Source organism: Oreochromis aureus, linkage group 3 (assembly GCF_013358895.1).
Source record: "Oreochromis aureus strain Israel breed Guangdong linkage group 3, ZZ_aureus, whole genome shotgun sequence".
NCBI classification, from domain to species: domain Eukaryota; kingdom Metazoa; phylum Chordata; class Actinopteri; order Cichliformes; family Cichlidae; genus Oreochromis; species Oreochromis aureus.
In genome coordinates this window covers 110420798-110444530 of record NC_052944.1, presented here as the reverse complement: position 1 = coordinate 110444530, position 23733 = coordinate 110420798, and the positions used below count along the sequence as shown (strand labels likewise).

At 41.0% G+C, this 23733-nt stretch overlaps 1 protein-coding gene and 1 long non-coding RNA gene across 3 annotated transcripts; both read left to right on the top strand.

The window, feature by feature from the left end:
• Positions 1–3157: 3157 nt before the first annotated feature.
• LOC120438799 lies at positions 3158–15202 on the top strand. Of its 2 annotated transcripts, none has more exons than XR_005612150.1 (4): positions 3158–3296; positions 11661–11846; positions 12110–12211; positions 15142–15202. It is a non-coding gene; the product is annotated as an uncharacterized LOC120438799 (long non-coding RNA). The 2 variants fall into 2 exon arrangements; XR_005612149.1 differs by having other exon boundaries at positions 3214–3606.
• A 1532-nt stretch (positions 15203–16734) lies between these two features.
• On the top strand, positions 16735–22537 carry LOC120435024 (ribonuclease inhibitor-like). The gene is made up of 3 exons (XM_039603758.1): positions 16735–16767; positions 16826–17268; positions 22360–22537. The coding sequence occupies exons 1-3, from the start codon at positions 16735–16737 to the stop codon at positions 22535–22537; spliced, it is 654 nt and encodes a 217-aa protein (XP_039459692.1).
• Positions 22538–23733: the final 1196 nt, after the last annotated feature.

Below are 23733 nucleotides of genomic sequence, written 5' to 3'. Positions count from 1 at the left end.
TTCAAAGATAAAAACGTGAGTTTATTTGTGAACTCTGTGAAATGATGTTTAGTTTGAACCAATCCTGTGTCAGCTGCAGCCACATCATTGCCACGCATACAAATGGCTGCGCTCCTGTTTAGACCTGCTGGCTGTCAGTGGGCTTCATTCCATTTCAGACTGCCGGTGGTCGCTGTGATCTAAACTCAACATGGCTCCTGTGTTAGAAGAGCCTCTGATTTTAAATTTGCACATTGAATAGTTTCTTTGCAACACTATGGAGCTACCAGCCCAGTATATGTAGCCCACAGTAGATGGAGTTATCAAGCTGCACTGACAAACATCAGGACTCATGTGATCCCTACATGTGGACCTTTCACACATGGATCCAAGTGCAGATTCAACTCTGCATTACATTTGACTTCAGCTGTTACACACTTTCATTTTCTAGCTGTGTCACTTCCTGCTTTTTGGATCAGAGAGTTTATCCATGTCCACAAATGTTTGGCTGCATATTTGTATCATCTATATTTTCCAGTCTTCATACAGCCGATATTTCATGTGGACTCCAATCTGCCACCTGCCATCACGTTTTCAGGGTTCATTCAGTGTTGAAATGTAGGACAAACAGCAGCACATGTTCTCTAAATGTTTGCAGTCATTTTAAATGAAGCTGATACTACATGAGACATTTTCCACATTTATTGTCTTTGAACAGAGAATAATAAAGCCATCAAACATATACAGGCTGTGCAAATACAAACTTCTGTGGTGCATTTGATGACCTGCAGAGGAGAACAAGTCGGGCTTTTCAGCCCTAACACAACCTCTTTGTTCTCAATACTACAAAACCTTCAAAGGCTGATATGCAAGTTTGCATGAATCACCAACACAGTTGTGTTTGTTTCTAGTATAGTTATAAATAAGCTGATCAAATATCTGCTGACTGATTAGATCCAGTATCTATTACAGATGAACTGGATATCACAGCATGTTGTTAATCCGTCATATCAAACTAAACAGTGTTGCTGGTGTAAATATCCTCCAATAAAGTCAGATGAGGGCTGCTGTTGCCAGGTAACGATGATGTCACACTGGATCTTCTTTAGCATCGTAGCGCTCGGAGTCTGATGTTGGCTCATGTGTTGTCATACACCAACATGACGTTCGACTAGTCAAGGCCTCACCTTAACCCACTGATGCTGATCACACAGACCCACTAATAGAACTGTTTGATCAGGTTTATGCAGCGTCACCATTAATGTCACATTTAATCACATTTACATTACAAGCCCACTACAACCATTATCAACATGTTACATTACATTATACATCTGCACTGATTTAAAGTATTTTAACCTGATTCATTTTTTCCACCTTAACAGTTCATTCCTCAAATCAAACAAGATATTTGACCCTCAAAAAAATGTACCAACAAATAATTTTGCAATAAAATATTTTTTAAATTTTTACAAGTGAAATCAAACAAGTGTGTTTAACAGTGAAACCAGAGTGGAAGCTGCTCATATAGAGTCCAACCCAGGCTAAAGTAAGTTGAGTAGAGCAGCATCATCAAAGTGTCGGCTCTCTGAACCCGGTGCAAGATCGCCATCTGCAGGACAAAACTAGTTTTTCTCCTCGTCAACATCAAGATGACGTCATCGTACAGAAAAAACATGCAGATCAGGTGACATGACTGTCTGAGAGGCGGAGTTAAACTGTGGCAGGTAAGCATGTGGAGGAGGAGCAACAACATGACGCTGGAACATCATCATTGCATTATCCAGTTTCCTCTCTAACTGGATGCTGCTGTGAACAAGAACAGCTGTGGAACCAGGGTCCTGAGTGTCATCTATGGATGAATGCAGGTCAGTGTGTTGCTGGTGGATGTGTGTGTTTGATCAGTTGGAGTCTTTGTTGTGGAGTCTGACAGCAGTGGGGAGGAAAGACCTGTGAAATCTCTCCGTCCCACACCGTGGGTGCCGCAGTCTCCCACTGAAGGAGCTGCTCAGTGCTGTCAGAGTCTCATGCATGGGGTGGGAGATGTTGTCCAACAGGGATGACAGCTTAGCCACCATTCTCCTGTCACTCACCACCTCCACTGGGTCCAGAGGGCATCCTAGAACAGAGCTTGATAACAGCAGCTGTTTAAAGTTACTGAGTGTATTTGACAGTAAAGTGAATGTAAATGTGAGACACTGTGTGCTCACAGCTAAAGGCTGCAGTCAGCTGTGTTAGAGCCTCTTTCACACAATGATCCTTTAATAAACACTCAGAGCTCCATGTTGATGAAGCAGTCATGTGTGAGCTTCTGTGCTGATATGTTGACAGAGTGACTTCAGAGCTTCTACTGAGCCATAATGGTTTTTGAATGGCACAACAAACTGTAACTACGAATGGGTACAACATGATTCATGAGTGTAAACTAAGATGTATAATGTCTATTCTATAATGGCATTGTAGTATTGTGATATTAGACATAATTCTTAAATTTACAGATTTTTCAATGGACTCTGGTGGCAGCAGTTTTTATTTTTGCAGTGACTGAAGGATTACCCCCCCCAGTTGTACTGTAGAGCCGACAGTCTGCTGCAGGACCCTGAATGCATCATAAGTGTACAGGTAAACTCTCAGGTCAGAAACATGAATCTGATCCTGGATCAGTGTGTTTTAACACCCAGTCAGGATGAAACGCTGCTTTATTCTTAGTTTCATGTATTTTCTGGGGTTATTGCTGCTGTTGGATCAGTATTCAGAGTATTTACTGCAGTAAAAGTCCTGCATCAGAATCCTGCTGATGTTCATACATCAGATGAAGGTAAAGTGTTACAGTAGAAGTTTAGTACCTCACACTCGTCCATGACCACTTTCATCATGGATGTTTGGATGAATGTGGAGCTGAAACAAAGTGTTGACAGATGTTTGTTTCAAACAGGAAAATGAGCAGAAATAAATCAGCTCTGAACAAACAGCCGCCTGTCAGTATTATTATGGTCTGTGCAGACTAACATGTGCTGTCCATTCACTCAAACAAAATCAATTCTGTGTTTTTCTACGTTCAACAGAAAATCTTATGTGCTGCGTTCACTGACTCCATCCTCTCTGACTGTTACTGACACGCAGTTTACTGCTGTGGAAAAGCAGGGGGGATGTAACAAAAGCAGACTGAAATGGAGTGCTGTGATTGGTGAGAATATTTGTGGCTGTGGGATTGTGGACCCTCTGTCCCACAAGCTCCTCCCTGGTTTTTCTCTTCCCGAAGTTTTTCTCTCCTGAACTTTGACGCTGATCGTCTCCGTGTGAAGCTCCGTGTTAAGGTAACGTTAGCAGTGTGTAATGTTTCCTGGCTAACATCAGCTGTGTGCAGCTTAGTTCAGCACAAATCAGCCGCTCCATAGTTCACGGTAACGGACTCACAGCTGGACCGAGAGGCTGACCGCGCCCTGAGCTCTGAGTGAGGCCGCTGTACGTGACGTGGAAACAGATGTGCTGTGAAGAAATATACTGGCCGTTTATCAATGCCCAAGTACGCGAGCACGGACTCACGATTTGTACAACTGGAACACCTGCGTACTTGATGATGTCACAGGTCCGGAGTTTTTACTGCCGTCCCCTCCTAATTTAACTGTGAGTAACATGTTATGAAGCTTAACTTTAATCACAGCCAAACCGGTTTACTCAGGAACAAATAAAACACTGAAATAAACCAAACATTAACATTTAGAAGTGATCTAAGTAACTTATATATCATTTTTAACCTCAGTAGTGAAACCTCTATTAATAAAAATAGTGTACATGTACATACGTGTACATACCTTAATAAAAACAAGCAGGTGAGATGTTAGAACGCTTTTATTTCTATTCTAGTGGACACTCAATACTATAGACAGCTGCTGGGGTTTCTTTAACCTGAGTAGTGAGAAGTCCGCGAGCGGCGGGGGGGGTGGAAACGATGTTCCGGGAGTCCGCTGTTGAGTTTTGGACGAAATGCATTCTGGGATATATAGCTGTCCCAAGTCCACACCGATGCATGCTCGATAAAACGGGCGGATCGAGAACACATCCGGGACTTTTTCGCGTTCTCTCTTTTTTTTTTCAAACCTTTATTTAAACATCAGTACAATACAGAATGGAATCAAACAGTACCACAATAATGGTGTTGTACTTACAAAGGAATTATATGCATAGATAAACAAATACAAGAACAGTATTCAGGAACAACAATATAAACAAGCTAGGGGGAAAGTAACTGATCAAGCCAAAGAATAAAGTGATTGAAAGATCTTGATTTTTTCACAAACACCAATAGTTTTTATAGCTTTTGGGTTAGTGGAGTTCTTAATTGAGTAAAGATATTGTGCAAGTTCAAAGGAGAATACATAAAAAGAGGGATGTCTTCCTAAACATTTGGACTTGTGAATATGAAATTTAGCCATTAAAATTAACAAATTAATCATATATCTGTTATCAAAGTTGAATTGTTTTTGGTTTTTGTGCAGACCAAACAAAACATATTTCCAAAACAGTACAAACCCTTCAAATATATTTTCTGAAATAAAAACACATAAACTCTGCCAAAAATCTTGTACAAGGTTACAAAACCAAAAAAGATGTATAGTAGATTCCTTGGACTTTTTCGCGTTCTCGGCTTGATGCGTACTTCGAATTGGAACAGTACTTGGTCTCCGACTGATGACGTATCACGAGTACACGAGAACGCAAGTACGCACAAGTACGCATATTGATAAACGCCCAATAATTAGGAACAGAAACACGCAGGCCCAGCGTCATTACGTCACCGAGTTATTCGGGAGAACAGCGAGAAACTCCCTTCTGCAGCTGCGTGTAACAGGGTCATAAATCACATTGTTATAATTACACAAAATGGTTACATGCGCACACTGACATCAGCGCTGCACAGCCTCTCTGCTCTCAGTGCACACAGGTGACAGTCAGTAACCATGGATACAGGTGACAGGGAGGGCTTCTCTTGGATGAAGAGTCCCAATAAAAGATCTCAGCTCATTAACAGAGAAACGTGTCTCTAGAGTAACTCGACTGGGTACCATATGATCCACAGATTTACACACGTCTGCAGTGATATGTGTGTTACATCTGAGGACTCACAAGCGTGTGGTTCAATCCACACATCCCAACCTGAATAGATCCTCATCATTTATATCACGCTGTCAGCTTCATGCAGCTTTCCACAAACTGAGCTATGTTTGTCTTAGAAATAAACAGATTTATCAACATTTCCAGTTTTTTCCTTAAGATTTTTTTTTGTTGCTGAAAAACAAAGGAACTGTAACAACAACTAGAAAAATTTGCATTTCCTGCGAAAATGCAGTGTGGATGCTTTAAAGCTGAAGCTGTCTGCTGAAACTAGCAGAAAAAGCTGAAAAGTTGCAAAAATTGTAAAATCTTTGCAGAAGCAAAGGAACTTTGCTAAAATGTAGTATCTTAGAACTGCAATATCTTAGAAGAAATAGAATAGCATAGCAGAACTTAGCAGAAATATTGTAACTTATCAGAAACACGATAACTTCTCAAAAATACAAGAATTTAGGAGAAATAGTATAAGATAACAGAAAGAATATATTTAGCCAAACATTCTTAAACATTACAGAAATACTATGATTTAGAAAAACAGTACAACATAGCAGAAATGCTGTGATTTACCAGAGACACTGTAATATACTATGAATATTGTAATTTTAAATAAATACTATGTTTTAGCAAAAATACTCCAGTTTAGCATAAATATTATAACATAGCAGAAATACTACTCTATTGCAGAAATGCTATATTTAGAAAGAAAAATATAATATAGTAGAAATACTATGATTTAGCAGAAATCCTACAATATAGCTTAATAACAATGATTTAGAACAGATACTATGATTGAGCAGAATAGTAATAACTTAAGTGAAAATATTGGAAAGGTAAAATGACAAGCTGAATAAAAAGTAACATGATTAAGTTCACTCAAAACTAATTTTTGTTCACCTGTGAAAAAAAAATAAAAATACATTTAGAAATACAAATAAGAACAGCCAACAGATACACACAAAATCAAATATGGATACACAAATGTACAGAGAGACACACACACATGGTCTATGCCAGTCAACCAGTCTGAATTTATTATATTTTTATCCAACAATGAGATGCTGCCCTAAAAGGGTCTTTGTGTGTCTTTCTCTCTCTCTCTCTCTCTCTCTCTCTCTCTTACACACACACACACACACACACACACACACACACACAGGCTCGCTCACACACACACACACACACACACACACACACAGCATCAGCAAGTGAACAGGGGCTGTTAACAGCATGTTTCTAGGTCAGTCAAACAGCTGTGAGATTCTCAATTTGAATCCACCAATCAGAGGGGCTGTGTGCTTTTTCCTGCCAAAACTGGTGCATCAAGTGCAGGCTTTTACAGCACAGAGAGAGACAGGATTTTGCAGTCTATTTCTCATAGTGAGGACTCCCCAAAAACAAACAGCCATAAATTCCTAACTGTAGGGGCTAAACGGTCATTCTTAGACCGTTGTGTTCAGAAAACATGGGAGAATCTTGAAATGTTGACCATTTAAAATAAAAATATGAAATATCATAGATATATGACATAGATGATTGGTTGTCTTAGAAGCCATGAATGCCCCAATATGCAAATTTGAATGTGCAAGGCCTCAGATATGATTGGCTGGCTGGGAAGCCATGAAGGCAACAATATGCAAATCTGAATGTGCAAGCCCTCGGATATGATTGGTTGTCTTAGAAGCCATATAAAAAGCAGTAAAACTGTACTATGATTTGGTAGAAAACTATAATTAATCAAAAATACTATATTTGGCAGAAATACTAAATTTAGCACAAATCTTATGAAATAGCAGAAATAGTATGATTTAGCACAAATGCTGTATTTAGCACAAATACTGAAAAGCAGCAGAAATGCTATGACTTAGCACAATAGTAATAACTTAAATAGAAAAATTGGAAAAGCAAAATGGACAGCGGAAAAATGCTGAACATGCAAAGGGTCCCTCAAATGTAATTGTTAAATGAAAAGAAAAATTAGGAAAAAGTATAACAGTCACACAATCACAAATATGGACACATATGGAAACACACATGCACAGAGAGACACACACACAAGAACCAATTCAGTCAACCAGTCTAAATATATTGAATTTGAATCTTACAATGAGATCATCCCATAAAAAGGCTTTCTCTCTCTCTCTCCCTCTCTCTCTCTGTCACACACATACACACACACATACACACACACAAGATCCAATTCAGTCAACCAGTCTAAATATATTGAATTTAAATCTTACAATGAGATCATCCCATAAAAAACCTTTCTCTCTCTCTCTCTCTCTCACACACACACACACACACACACACACACACACACACACACACACACACACACACACACACAGGGAGAGAGAAGTAAGTTTCTAGCTCAATGAAGCAGCCTGGGAGCTGCTGAATTTGAATCCACCAATCAGAGAGCCTGTGCACTTTTTCCCGCCAAAACAGGTGCACGCAGCACAGAGAGACACAGGATTTTTGCAGTCTATTTCTCATAATGACGACTCCCCTCAAACAAATGACCATAATTTCCTAACCGTAGAGGCTAGAACGGTCATTCTTACACCGTTTTGTTCAGAAGACATGGGGGAATCTTATAGTGTTGACAATTTATCATTAAAATATGAATTATTAAAGATATTTGACTTCTAATGCACCATAACTAAGTAGAGCAAAGCAAAAACTGCCTTGACTTGCCCTCAAACAACGCTTTCTAACTCTAAATCTATTTGGAGTATCAATATCATTCTTTCACCGTAAGAGACAGCAGGCGTTGGTGAACAATCATGGAAATTTTCAGGTCTTTGTGGAAATCCATGAAAAAGATATGACGAGAGAAAAAAGTGGTTCATTTCCACAGTTTGAAATCTGAAGAAATCTGAGCGAAGGACGAATTTCCTACCCTCAAACAAACCCAATTCATGGCCAAACGGTAATAGATGAGAGAAAAATTCTTGAATTGTGAGCGTCAGGAGTGTCTGAAGATATATTGGGACAAGCCTTATGTCTTAACTTCGCTTCGTTGGGGAGATATGGCGATTCGAAAATGCCTCTCATTGCAGAAATCAAGCGATGATTTTGAACAAACTCTCCATTGTCTGTCTGCTGTTTACTATCACAGCCAAGTGCCTGACAAATGTAAACAGAAGTTTTCCTACTAATGATGTTTCAGGATACATAATAGCTGCCAGTATCCAATCACACATCTGCTTACATTTCTTCTTTTCTCTGTTTTCTAAACTGAGCACCTGATGACCTTTGACCTTGTCCATCTTCCATTGCTGTTAATTTGCGCTCCAGTATCAACACAAATCCCCCAACCTGAGAGTCACCACAACACAACCTAACAGACCCACACCTCAGTGCACAGAGTCAGTTTGTTTAGGGTTTTTTATTCCTGGGATTTCACACAACCCAGGAAAAATCATTAATACATAACATGTTTGGACTGACAACATTATGAATGAAATGTGCTCTCTTTGTAAGCAGACCCCCCCGCCCCCCCCTCCCCTTTAGACAGGTTGTGAGACTTCAGCAGTAGCAGGTACACTGAGGGCCCTTGCTCACTTTTCTCGTATAGAATTTAGAAAACACATCGGTGCAATGACCAGTCTCTATCATGATGTCTTCAGTTTTTGTGTTTGTTGGGTTTTTTTTCAGTTTTATTTTGCGAGCTGGTTATTAGATGCTGAGAATCCCCCTGTCGCCCCGCCCCTCTCCCCCAGCAAGCAGCAGGCGTACTTCACAAACGGAGGGCGCCTTTACTCCCCACAATGACCAATAGAAAACCGATCGGTGCCCATGTAATCACAAAAATGTGCTGGCATGATGTTGGGGGAGCAACCTTTTTTGCCAATGCCAACATTGGCTCCGCCCCCACCACGATGCCGCCCTGAGCAGGGGTTCATGTCGCCTGTATCAAAACCCACCACTGTACACAGGAGAGGAAACAGAACCAGTATTAACACTAAATCAAAGAATATTAATGAACCCAGAGAACACATAAACACTGGGTCAGAGACCATAACAGTTACTTTCTGTGTAACACATTTTTGGGGCGTTCTTACTTCACATCACTACGAGCCGTCAAACATCTCAGCCTCAATAGAAACACATGAAATGCTTCTGTTCCTTTATTTATCACCAGGAGATGTCACATAAAAACAGATGACGTATGCCAAAGCCGTGGGTTAAAAGCGAAACAGTGATTTATTTTGCCAGGTAATTTCAAATGCAGCATTTTTATCAGCTCAAAAACATCAACTGACAAACTAACAGACAAAAAAGAAAGAGAGCTCACCTCCCTCAGAGATGGAGAAAGATCAGGAAGGACAGGGATAAGAGAGCTTACATTTAAAGGTACAGACTGCTTATTAGTGTTGGATAAACTGTAAATGTAAATCTCACACATGTTTTTAAATCAGATATCGGGTCTGTACATGTGACATGTGTTTTTTCATATTGTGAAACATGCTGCAAAAAACTGAGGCAGACTAACTGTGTTTGATTCAAGCTGAAAACAATCAGAATTAAAAAGTTTGTGTTCACATCTACTGATATTTATTATATTAATGTTCAGTTCATTTTTATTTCAAACATGTGCATTCACAATCATTACAAAATATAATTCCATTCTTTTGTTTGAAAAGGAGTAGGCAGAAGTGTACACTTATTAGTCCCTACCCCCTCAAATTTGATTTAATTTTCTTTGTTCAGTGAGCTTTGAACCAAAACAGGTGGTAGAAACAAGTTACTTTGACTTTCTTACTTTGAGCACAAACAGCACAAATCTGCCGCTCCATAGTTCACAGTAACGGACTCACAGCTGGACTAACGAGGCCGACTGCGCCCTGAGTGAGGCCGCTGTACATGAAACAGATGTTTCTGCCACAAACAGAAATATGCTGTGAATATTTGGTTTGTAAGGATGTTTCTTTATCTGTCGCTCTGCTGTCGCTTTGATTTTAAAAGAGAAAACAAGTTTTCCGTTAGTCTCGGTGTTTGTGTCTGTCCCAGATGTTTGTTCGGTAGCCTCGGATCGAAAGTTAAAGTTACACACTCAGCACGTTGCATGAAAACGACATGAAATTCAGAATTTTACAGATCTGAACTGATCGTGTAACCTAGAAACACAGAAACACGTTTTTATGGAAAAGTCCTCCTCAGAAATTGGACTGCGAAACAAACTGAGATGAAGTGATGATGAGCTGCTCCTGATGTTCCTGAAGGAGAAAGAAAGAAAGAGAGATTCTGGTTCTCAGAGCAGCAGCAGGGAGAGTATCAGGGTTAGATCCAGGAGTTGAAGCTTTGGCTCATATTTCAGGATGTCGGTGAGGAGTTTAGATTAGTTTAGTTTACTTTAGTTTGAACTCTTGTTAGCAGAGTTGGGATCACATCTGAGGAGGCAGAGGAATCCTTTCAGAGAGCTGAGTGAACCAGAGCAGAGGAAGCTCACTAGGACAGTCACAGATATCATGTGTGAACATCATGTGATCCTAGTGTCTGAGTGACCATAAAAGAGCTTTAATTCATACTGAGGTCGGAGTTTGCAGTGAGCTGACTGTATCACACTCATTGCTGTTCCTAATGTTCTGTCAGGAATCCTTTCAGAGAGCTGAGTGAACCAGAGCAGCTCCAGCTGTGTGTCAGAGTAAAACAGCATTTTTTACTATTTGTTGTACATTTAATACAGGTGTTTGATTTGAGCTATAAGTGCCACATGTGCCACAGTGGTTGCCAAATGCAATGATCTGATTGGTTAGATCAGCAAAAAGTGTGATGAGTGTGTGTGTTGTTACAAACCAAGATTTAAACATGTGTGCAGTTGTAACAGATTTTGTATGGTATTATTCCACTTGCCACAAATGACAGTGCAATAGGGAAACAGCTAAAACTAAGCAACAAGAAAATGGTCTGAGTCAGGACAGCATGGGAACAATGATCAGGTCTCCAAAGTGTTTCTACACTGAGAAGCTTCACTGTGGATCTTCTTCATGTGGACATCAGGTGAATTCTTCTGCTGTGGATCAGAGTTTCACACAGTCACATAAACAAAGTCCTCCAATTCAGCAAAGAAGAGTTTGAGCTGCATGTGAATGAGTCTCTCTGACAGCTGATTGGTGCTGATTACAGCTGTCAGCTGATGTGTTAGTTTCACTCAGGATTAAACATCTTCAATTCAAACTGAGGAGATAAAACAGTCCAAATGTGGATAAAACCATGTGATTGATGCGTCTCCAGGAATAAAGTCAGAGCCTGCAGGAGCTCCAAGTTCATCCTTGTTTCCTGTTTGAATTTAGTGTGTCAGAGAAACAGAAACATGGAGGTGTGTTCATGACAGCGTCTGATTCCTGATGTCAGAGAAACTTTAGATTATTCAGCAGAGCTGATGTGGAGCTGAGATCTGAATCAACATGACGTTAACTAGGACAGTCACAGATATCATGTGTGAACAGCATGTGATCCTAAAGTGTCTGAGTGGCCATAAAAGAGCTTTAATTCATACTGAGGTCGGAGTTTGTTACTCCTGTTAATGTGAACTCATGGAGTGTTTGTGGTTTACCTCTCAGACTGACTGAGGTCCATAAGAAGAAGATGATGATGATGATGATGATGATGATGATGATGATGATGAGGAGGAGGAGGAAGGAAGAGGAGGACAGAGCAGAGTCTGCAGGATCCAGCTGTCCGTCTGTGACCAGTGATTGGTCCAAAGATCTACCTCCATTCTTCAGTGGTGAACCTGGACCAACGAGGTCAGAGAGCTGAACTCACTGAGTAACAGAAATAATTCTGCACTGACATTATAATCAGTGTTGATTCTGGTTGATTGTCTGACTGTGTTTGTGAGCTGAGAGGAAATGAAAATGAATTTGTAACAAAATCAGTTTTGTCCAGTTTTCCTGTAAAAAGCTGGACTCTAATCTAAGAGGATGTTACTGACAGGAAACAGCTGCATTATCTGCAGTCTGTGTGATCATAGCTGTTTCAATGACTTTCATCATGTTTGTGTCTGCAGAGGTCAGAGGTCACAGTCTGCAGGATCCAGCTGTCCGTCTGTGAGGAGTGTCTCATCCAAAGATCTACCTCCACACTTCAGTGGTGAACCTGGACCAACGAGGTCAGAGAGCTGTGATGACTCCTTTACATGTTTGTGTTTCCTGGATAAATCTGACCTGAAACATCCTCAGATTGTTACAAAGATTCATTAAAAAGAAAACAATGAAAGAGAAAAGATCAAATGTTAGACTTGGTCATTTGCTGTTTGAGGACAGTGATGCTCATATCTGTGGGGAAAGTGTGACCTGAGTGGGTTCATGTTTGTCTTTAAAGAGCTGCTCTGATTCTCTTTGTGTCTGATGTGTTAAACAGTCTGAGAGGTCACACAGAGACCCAGCAGCTAAAGCCTGGATCATACTGGCTGCTGTTACTCCATCAGGACAACACTGAACCACAGTGCTGTTCATGGAAATCAATCAATATATTCAACTTTACACTGTATTACCAAAAGTACTGACTCGTCTGCCTTCACACATGTAAACTTGAGTAGCATCCAATTCAGAATCCACAGCGTTTAATATGATGTCAGCCCACCCAAGTGTTGATGACAACTTTATTTTTTGGCGCAATGTTGTCATACAAGTACTGTTGCCCTGCAACCACCAAACCAAAAAGTGCGAGAGAGAGAGAGAGAGTGACAGAGAGAGAGAGGGTGAGAGAAAGAAAAAAAAAACACGGCTCGCGATAAGGAGCCGGCTCGCGTCGTTCACTTCAAAGAGTCGGCTCTAAGAGCCGTTTCGTTCACGACCGACACATCACTACACTGCACCATTGTGCTTGGTGATGCAAGGCTTGGATGCAGCTGGTCGCCATGGAAACCCATTTAATGGAGCTCTGTTCATGAGCTCATCTGAAGGACAAATGAAGTCATGATTGGCTCTGCAGAAACTCTGCAGAGCATCATCCACTGAGTCCACTCTGTGTTTTCCACTTCATGGCTGAGCGGCTGTCATTCCCAGTCACTTCCACTTTGTTATAATCCCACTAACAGCTGACTGTGGAATATTTAGTAGTGAGGTCATTTCACAGCTGGACTTGATGCACTGGTAGCGTCCTGTCACAGCACCACGCTGGACTTCACTGAGCTCCCGAGAGCGAGCCTTTCACAGATATTATAGAAGCAGTCTGCATGCCTGGGTGCTGATTTGGTACATACACGGTCGTGGGAGAGACTGGAACACCTGAGTTCAGTCTTTTCGATGGTGAGTGAATCCTGTTGGCAGTATCCTCCTGAAAACTGAGGCAAAAAGAATCGTCCCATCAAACTTTTCTTGTGATTTCCTGCCTATTTAGAGCTCAAAGAGGCCACCAAACATTAGATATCAATGGAAAGCCCAGGATGTCCTCTATCTAACACATCAGGAGTTAGTAGGGTAGCTTGAATAACTCAAAAGATATAGACCAAAAACAAATGTCCTTTACAGAGGACATAAATAGGCTGCTTCTCACGAGGATATTGTGTAAATGAAGTAAGTGTCAGGACAAAGTAAGACAGACACAAAGCAAACAAGTCGTTGTTCCAAAGAAAAGTAAGAAAATGTTTTAGAAGCTTCAAACTGACGGGAACGATCAGCAGGTACAGAAATGTTTAGAGCTGCTGTACAAAGTCGTCACAGCAGATTCTGTCAGCAATGTTTCCCATATTTATTTGATCTTATAGACGGATCATACTGCAGTGAATGATCACCTGAAACAGGTTTTCTTTTTCTTCCTGGATACAACTCATTTAAAAACTAGATTAACTGCTGGAAGTCATGAAAAGACCATTTGGACAAACATGGAAACAATCTGTCATGTTGTCCTGTGACAATAAGTTCCCTAACATATCATTTAAGGTCTGTAGTTCTAATCTAAGAGTTGTAGTTTGATCAGCAGAGAGCAGAGCTGTGAACATGATTGTGGTGAAGCTTCACTCCTGAGACTGAACTTAGGAAGTATTGTGAAATATTTAAACCCTATGCAGACGTCCTGGAGCCTTCATCTCACAGCAGAGAACAGTCTCATTAGTTTTACTCAGAGGAAAACTTGCCCTGATCAAAATGAGGTTGCGGGAAAAGAACAGGAGAATCACATAAATAATAAATGAATAAATATATAAAGAGGAGCAGATGGAGCCAGTGTGGCCGTAGAGTCACCAGGAGAACCCAGAGACGCTACAGAAGCTGATCTGTTAGTGTTCCCTTTGATTGCTTCCTTTCCTCAGTCTTTCCTATCTCTCCTCCTTCCTTGTAATTGTTGTTTGATTTGACACTAGGACCGGTTTGCAGTGTGGGCTGCCCTCAGACTGAGTGGGAGTGGGTTGGCCCACTGCATGACCCCCTGACTGTGACAGAGTCAGCGGCGGGTTGATTGTAATAACTTCTCCTGTGTCGGCCCCTCTCAACAGTTTCTGACCACGTTTCTGTTGCAGACATGCTAACAATGCTAACGTTAAACGCTGCATAACTAATACTGGGACAAGAACTACATGTTGTGTTAAATAATAAAGAAGCAGCAAAGACAAAGATGTTTGGACCTGTGTGTGTTTGATCCTGCAGCTGGAGCAGCTGTCAGAAACCACATCTGTAATGTGGCGCAGAGTACAGTCTGACTGACAGCTGGGACACTTTTTACATTCATTCATGTTTTAGCTGCTTAGAGTTGATGCTGGAGGGGAACCTGCTCACCTTGGATGTGTTTCTGGTTCTGCGTGTAGAATATAAGCAGCACCCTCTGATGGAAGGCTTTTATTGTGAAGTCTTTTCAGGAAGTGTGTATTCATAGCAAACTGCAGGCAGATCACTGAGTGTGTAATAAGACAGGCAGACAAGAAAAGCAGCTCTTTAGTGTTGATGAAATCAATGAAGCATCACTTTGTTTCCAGACTGAATGCTGCCTTCAAACACAAAAGTATCTCCAAGTTTACTCTGTGACCATCAGAGCTTCTGCACAAACTGTTACATTTGATTAGTTTTTAGCAAAAGTTTTAGTGATGAAGAAATGTGTTCACAGGAAGAGGAAGAGGAGTGGTGTTTGTGAGGAGGAGCAGCTGTCCTGCTGTGTTTTGTGTCAGGACGTCCTGAAGGATCCAGTCTCTACCAGCTGTGGACACTGGTTCTGCAGACAGTGCATCTCCTCATACTGGGACCAGTCTGCTTCATCAGGAGACTCCTCCTGTCCCCAGTGTGGAGAAAGATCCAGAAGCAGAGCTGGACTGCAGACAGCCAGTCAGAGCAGCTGTGTACAAAGTAAGACTGAACATCTGTCTGCTGATGGACTCGTTTCTGAAAACTGGACTTCTTGTTGTTGTTCAGACATTGAAGAGTTTTCTTTCTGTTTTTCTTTCTTTCAGCAGATGTTGGTCTGCAGGAGGTTTTAGATGAACATAAGATCAGTCTGAGGAGGAGATGTGAACGTGTGACTGAAGGAAGTGATGAAACAGGAAGTAGAACCCTCCTCAACAGGATCTACACTGAGCTCTACATCACAGAGGGACAGAGTGAAGAGGTTCATACCCAACATGAGGTGAGGCAGCTGGAGACAGCTTCCAAGATGGACGCCTCCATGACGCCTCCAATCAGGTGCCAGGACATCTTTAAAGCCTTACCTGACCAACAGAGACCCATCAGAGTGGTTCTGACCAACGGCGTGGCTGGTGTTGGAAAAACCTTCTCAGTGCAGAAGTTCACTCTGGACTGGGCAGAGGGCTTGGAGAACCAACATGTCAGTGTGGTGGTTCTGCTTTCATTCAGGGAGCTGAACCTGATCAGAGATGAGCAGTACAGTCTTCTGGAGCTGCTCCATGTTTTCCATCCAACATTACAGAAGGTCACAGCAGAGAAGCTGGCTGTCTCTCAGCTTTTGTTCATCTTTGACGGCCTGGATGAAAGCAGACTTTCATTGGATTTCACCAACAGGAAGCTGCTGTCTGATGTCACACAGAAGTCATCAGTCAGCCAGCTGCTGACAAACCTCATCCAGGGAATCTGCTTCCCTCGGCCTCGCCTGGATCACTTCCCGACCTGCAGCAGCCAATCAGATCCCTCCTACATGTGTCGACAGGCTAACAGAAGTACGAGGCTTCACTGACGCCCAGAAGGAGGAGTACTTCAGGAGGAGATTCAGTGATGAAGAGCTGTCCAGCAGAATCATCTCCCACATGAAGACATCCAGGAGCCTCCACATCATGTGTAGTATCCCAGTCTTCTGCTGGATCACTGCTACAGTTCTGGAGCACATGTTGACTACAGAGCAGAGAGGAGAGCTGCCCAAGACCCTGACTGACATGTACTCACACTTCCTGCTGGTTCAGACAAAGAGGAAGAAGAACAAGTACCATGAGGGACATGAGACGAGTCCACAGGAGCTGACGGAGGCTGACAGGGAAGTTCTTCTGAAGCTGGGGAGGCTGGCGTTTGAACATCTGGAGAAAGGAAACATCATGTTCTACCAAGAAGACCTGGAGCAGTGTGGTCTGGATGTGACAGAGGCCTCGTGTACTCAGGAGTTTGTACAGAGATCTTCAAAAGAGAGTGTGTGATCTTCCAGAAACCAGTCTACTGCTTTGTTCATCTGAGCATTCAGGAGTTTCTGGCTGCTGTCTACATGTTCCACTGTCACACCAACACGACAACAAAGGTCGCTAGGACTTCATGAGAACAGACTACACTGAGTCATCTCTCAATGTTTTCCTTAGACGAGCCATGGAGAAATCCTCCAGAGTAAAAATGGCCACCTGGACCTGTTTGTTCGCTTCCTTCATGGCCTCTGTCTGGAGTCCAACCAGAGACTCTTAGGAGGTCTGCTGGGTCAGACAGAGAACAGTCCAGGAACCATCCAGAGAGTCATCAACAACCTGAAGAAGATGAACAGTGATAAAATCTCTCCTGACAGAAGCATCAACATCTTCCACTGTCTGATGGAGATGAACGACCTCTCAGTACATCAGGAGATCCAAGAGTTCCTGAAGTCAGAGAACAGATCAGAGAAGAAACTCTCTGAGATCCAGTGCTCAGCTCTGGCCTTCATGCTGCAGATGTCAGAGGAGGTTCTGGATGAGTTGGACCTGCAGAAGTACAACACATCATTTTGGGGACGACAGAGACTGATTCCAGCTGTGAGGAACTGCAGGAAGGCTGGGTGAGTCCAGATTGGTTCATCAATATCATAAGGGTAGAGCAGTAGATTTCTTATGCAGAAATACACCAGGGTTCTGTAGGTTATTGAAAAGGCTGAAATTAAAATAAAGGAAAATTACAGATTTCAGATCAGATTTCCAAATTAAATTAGCTGTCAGTATTATATTTTATATGAATACTTAACAAAGCCATTAAGATACATTTATAAATAATGTTTTCATGGTTTTATGTGACTTAATTTTGATGCGCCTTGGTTATCCCAGGTTTATTAATTTTTATCATGTAGTGATGTGGAATAAGTCACTGTTAACTTCTTTAACATCAAAGATAAGTAATTAAGATTAAAGTAATTAGTGAATGTCAATGGACAGATATCAGCTAAACACCTGAATCTAAAAAGTATTGTCAAAACATTAGCCTGGACCCTTCTTTGACTTGTTGAAGTGAAAAAAATTTCTCACTGTCTATCATTGTGACAGGAGATTTTGTAAAAACTTCATCATAATGTAATTTGGTTTGTTGTTTCGATTTTTATTTTTCTTCATGATAATGAAACATACATTTCAAAAACAATGGACAGAACAAAGAGAGCATCTATGAGGGCATGTAGAGAAAATGTAAAATGACAATGGGAAAATGTACATTACGATGATCACATCAGTAATGTAGGAGGCAGATGAATGAATGAATGAATGAATGAATGAATGAATGAAGGAATGATTTATTCTTTAGCAGTTACAGCAGAGGCTCTGAAAGAGAGCATGACTTAAGCGGGAAAATACAAACTAGACAGATACAGGGGAAACCAACTGAGTCTATTATAATCAGATATTTATATACTTACAAATATGTACGCATTTATAAGCTGTGTTTGCTTGAGCTTAATCACATGTATAAAGGGAGGTAGCTGTAGAAGAGACATTTTTCCACATTTCATGATGTTGTAAAGGCTGAATCTTCCTTCACTGCCACTCTGACATTTCCAACATCATTTCAGTCAGAACTTTATAGATGAATATTTCTAACAGGATCAGGATTTGCCAAATGTCTCTGAATGTGGGACTGTACAATTCTCCAAATACTCACTGAGAGAAAATCTTGCCTCATGTCATGCATAAGAAAGCAGATGCACTTCACATCACTGTGTCTCTACTTGAGGATATGTAAGTAAGTAAGTAAGTACGTAAGTAAAGTAAACTTTATTTATTAAGCGCTTTTCGCAGATAGACAATCACAAAGCGCTGTACATAAATATTAAGATAAACAATAAAATCGATAGACAATGTACACAATATAAAAGATCAAATGAAAATAATGTAAAAATATAAAATATGAAGAGATCAACAAAAGGCTTGTTTAAACAGAAAAGTTTTTAACTGTTTTTAAAACAGTTATATAAAATATAGACAGTGACCAAAATTCATTGAAAGCATGTGTGATGACGAGAATCAATACAGACTATCTGAATCAGCAGAGGTGCAGCAGGATCAACAAACTAATCAGCAAGGCTGGAAGCATCATTGGTCAAAATCTGGAGGTCTTTGAGTCAGTGAGGGTCAAAGGGTCACTGCAAAGACTGCTCAACATGAAACAAACTTTAAAGTCAGAGACACATGACTGAATTATCAGAAAGGAAAAACGTGTACATGGAAAAAGTTTGTACATGGAAGGGATGATGAAATTCACAAAAGATCTTTAATAAGAGTAAAGAGTATATTTGTAATCTCACTACATTTGTCAAGATACTGTCAGACTGTGGGAGACTGAAAACAATCATGTTTTTGACCATGGCATCAACTTATATCTGTTTTATAAACTTTTTATATCCTTCCTTGTGATTGTGAAGTTAAAGTCACATCAGTTTGTACAATATCATCATGAATCATGAATATCATTCCTGAATGTAGGAAATAAACCCCACAATCACCAATGAGATTTGTCTTAAGCTAACACACACAGCCTGTCTAAAAAGGCTCTATTGCTCTTCTTTTTATCCCACACATCCGTGCAGCTGATATTCCTAACTTTCTACTCTGTCATTCATCATGTTGATCAGGTTTATGCCTGGTTGTAATTTTATATGATTAAAATGATGCCTGATTAACTATGAACAGAATTACATTCAGATATACTTTCTGTTATTGTGTTACTGTAACCATGAGGAGGCTGGATGTTAAGTCCTTTACGTCATGTTTGATAGAGATAAATCAGGGCTTCTCACACCTTTCCACAGAGCTCAGTTAATATTATTTCACTTCACCTGTCTCTGTCTGCTCCACGTGTGAAGTGCGCCACACGTTTTAGGAAAAAGGAGAAGGTAGTGCGAGGAGAAGTAACAGCAGTAACCAGCAGCATAATGACTTGCACACTGAGTGCACATAAATGAATACTTTCAATAAACTTTGATATTTTTCATTAAGTTTATCTTGTAATTTATCATTTTAATCTAAAATAACAAAGTAAATATACAGGAGTGCAGAATTATTAGGCAAATGAGTATTTTGTCCACATCATCCTCTTCATGCATGTTGTCTTACTCCAAGCTGTATAGGCTCGAAAGCCTACTACCAATTAAGCATATTAGGTGATGTGCATCTCTGTAATGAGAAGGGGTGTGGTCTAATGACATCAACACCCTATATCAGGTGTGCATAATTATTAGGCAACTTCCTTTCCTTTGGCAAAATGGGTCAAAAGAAGGACTTGACAGGCTCAGAAAAGTCAAAAATAGTGAGATATCTTGCAGAGGGATGCAGCAGTCTTAAAATTGCAAAGCTTCTGAAGCGTGATCATCGAACAATCAAGCGTTTCATTCAAAATAGTCAACAGGGTCGCAAGAAGCGTGTGGAAAAACAAGGCGCAAAATAACTGCCCATGAACTGAGAAAAGTCAAGCGTGCAGCTGCCAAGATGCCACTTGCCACCAGTTTGGCCCTATTTCAGAGCTGCAACATCACTGGAGTGCCCAAAAGCACAAGGTGTGCAATACTCAGAGACATGGCCAAGGTAAGAAAGGCTGAAAGACGACCACCACTGAACAAGACACACAAGCTGAAACGTCAAGACTGGGCCAAGAAATATCTCAAGACTGATTTTTCTAAGGTTTTATGGACTGATGAAATGAGAGTGAGTCTTGATGGGCCAGATGGATGGGCCCGTGGCTGGATTGGTAAAGGGCAGAGAGCTCCAGTCCCACTCAGACGCCAGCAAGGTGGAGGTGGAGTACTGGTTTGGGCTGGTATCATCAAAGATGAGCTTGTGGGGCCTTTTGGTTGAGGATGGAGTCAAGCTCAACTCCCAGTCCTACTGCCAGTTTCTGGAAGACACCTTCTTCAAGCAGTGGTACAGGAAGAAGTCTGCATCCTTCAAGAAAACATGATTTTCATGCAGGACAATGCTCCATCACACGCCCAAGTACTCCACAGCGTGGCTGGCAAGAAAGGGTATAAAAGAAGGAAAAACTAATGACATGGCCTCCTTGTTCACCTGATCTGAACCCCATTGAGAACCTGTGGTCCATCATCAAATGTGAGATTTACAAGGAGGGAAAACAGTACACCTCTCTGAACAGTGTCTGGGAGGTTGTGGTTGCTGCTGCACGCAATGTTGATGGTGAACAGATCAAAACACTGACAGAATCCATGGATGGCAGGCTTTTGAGTGTCCTTGCAAAGAAAGGTGGCTATATTGGTCGCTGATTTGTTTTTGTTTTGTTTTTGAATGTCAGAAATGTATATTTGTGAATGTGGAGATGTTATATTGGTTTCACTGGTAAAAATAAATAATTGAAATGGGTATATATTTGTTTTTTGTTAAGTTGCCTAATAATTATGCACAGTAATAGTCACCTGCACACACAGATATCCCCTAAAATAGCTAAAACTAAAACTACTTCCAAAAACATTCAGCTTTGATATTAATGAGTTTTTTGGGTTCATTGAGAACATGGTTGTTGTTCAATAATAAAATTATTCCTCAAAAATACAACTTGCCTAATAATTCTGCACTCCCTGTATTTTTACATGTCAAATTAGAAAAGCTATGTTTAAGTTGTACCTTTGTGGATTACTGTCTGTTCCTCAGAGTAAGAGAAACTTATTTAAGACTCCTGTCAGATCTGAACTTGTTATCAGCACCTGAAGTCTCACTGACAGACTGTGGACATTATGGAAGCCTAAATGTGACACCATCTTCCTTCTTCATCTGCAGATTAAAGCCAAACAAAGTGTCACGATCTGCGGAGGCAGACCGTGCGGTGGTGTGTGGGTGTGGACCCAGGTGCGAACACACGAGAGTAGGCTGGAGTAAACTTAACTGAAAGCGAGCCTTTATTGTGGCCGGTTACAAGAAGTGCAAACAAGGCAGAAACGCAGTGACAAACTAAACTATAACTAAACTGGGAAAATGATACTAGGAAAAGCTAAGAAGACACGTGAAACCAGAATTATAAATACAAAGACTGGCTGTGACAACATGGAGGGTGGAAACACAGACGACGCGACACAGACTGCATGAAACACAGAGACTAAATACACATGAGGGATGATCAGGGGAAGTGGGCACACATGGGAGCACAGCTGACACACATGAACCTAACGACAGGACAGGAGAAGTGAAACTAAATACACTGACATTGAACATAGACTTTCAAAGTAAAACAGGAAACATGGAGATAAAACATGACATGAACTTAACATAACTGCATAGACAAGAAACGTAGACGCAGAAACAAGGGAGACTGGGTGCAGGGTGAGACAACATAAACTACTAAGGAACAAGACTAAATTGCAATCTAGAAATAAACAAGGTGAACTAAGCTAATGCACAAAAGAATACAAAAGATACATAAACTCAAACACTGGGTCGCTCGACCCAGGACCATGACACCAAGATTCTCATTAAAAGTCTGCAGGTCTGAGAGAGACTCAATCGTTGTGTCAAACACAGTAAGAGGAGCTGAAGCACAGATGTGAAGAGCAGATTCATCAGATGATGACCTCACTCTGTTTTGTCTTCATATACATTCAGTCTGTGTTTATAATGCAGATTTTCTGCTTTTATAATAACACATTTTATATTTTCTATCATCACAGACTGACTGACTGTGGACTCTCGGATACTCACTGTGAAGTTGTGGCCTCAGCTCTGAAGTCCAACCCCTCCCATCTGACAGAGCTGGACATGAGTGTAAACGACATGCTGGATTCCTCAGTGAAGCTTCTGTGTGCTGGACTGGAGAGTCCAAACTGTCGACTGGAGACTCTGAGGTGAGTTCACTGACTGCAGCTGTTGTTGTTTTTCTGTATTTCAGATCTTTGATGTTTGAAACTTTCTTTAGTTCCTTACTGTTCAGGATGTGTTTGAAAACAAATGTGAAGAAGTTTGAGTGCTTTCAGAAATGTTGTCTTTCCAAATGACTGAACAACAGTTTTTCCTTTTGGCTCCAAACAGAAGTGACAGACTTGAGCAGGGTTCATTTAAAGGCTGACAGAAGTGGAGTGGTGACGGGGAGATGTTTGACAGGACAGTGTTTCAGCCTCCACAGGTTCATGTTGTGCTCCATCAGTCAGTGAAGATGAAGTCAGTACTGATGAGGCTGTAGAGTGTGTGAGGGATGTGAATGAGGATGATGAAGATCTGATGATAGCAGATAAAAACAGGCTGCAGAGACTTTGAGCTTGTGTGGAAACAGAGAGAAAAGAAATACACGAATATCAAAGCTAATAAAGGTGAAGTTAGGAGCTGTGATGATGTTCATGGTATCAGAAGCTGATCTGGCTGCTACAGAGACGACCCACACAGCTGCTGTGGTGAGGTGTGTGCTAAAGCAGAGGAACACAGGCCCAAACATGACGACAAAGCAGGATTCAGGCTCTGTGAGAGGATTTCAAGCTGGAGAAGAGAAAGGACTCTGTTGGACTGACTACAGAAAGATGGAGGCTGAGACCAGCCAAAGTGTTTCCATGGAGCCCAGTCAGACATTCATTTATACACTAACGTACAGAAGTGAATGGGGACAATGAATCCATAGATTTAAATGTAGAAATAGTTCTCAGTTCATTTACAGAGTTTAATACAGTTCGTGAAGATTTGAGAAATGTTCAAAACAGCAGCTCAGAAGAAGTCTGCTTCAAAAGTTGGATCCAATTCCAATAGTTTGTGATGCACTTGAACACAGCGTGAGCAGTTCACTACCTAACCTCACAGAGACTGTCAGTCTGGACCTTTCTTTATTTTTATTGGCTGTCAGTGAGATTTCAGAGCAATCAGAGCCTGTGGGTCTGTGTATGAAGTATAATCCATGTGCAGTTGTTGAAGTTGTAGAATGAGAAATGGCAGTTTTGGGGTATTTCCTACTTTCATTGTCCTGCTTGTGCTGATGAAAATGTTTATTGACGTGTGAATGAATTCTCCAATGCTTAATTCTGCCTGAACAACGTGAAAACTTTGCTTATTTTTGTGTAACA

Excerpts from the sequence above, each read along its gene's own strand:
- LOC120435024 (XM_039603758.1), top strand. The coding sequence starts at position 16,735 with ATGTTCCACTGTCACACCAACACGACAACAAAG. Across the intron at positions 16,768-16,825 it reads ACACCAACACGACAACAAAG|ACGAGCCATGGAGAAATCCT; the intron begins GTCGCTAGGACT and ends TGTTTTCCTTAG. Across the intron at positions 17,269-22,359 it reads AGGAACTGCAGGAAGGCTGG|ACTGACTGACTGTGGACTCT; the intron begins GTGAGTCCAGAT and ends CTATCATCACAG.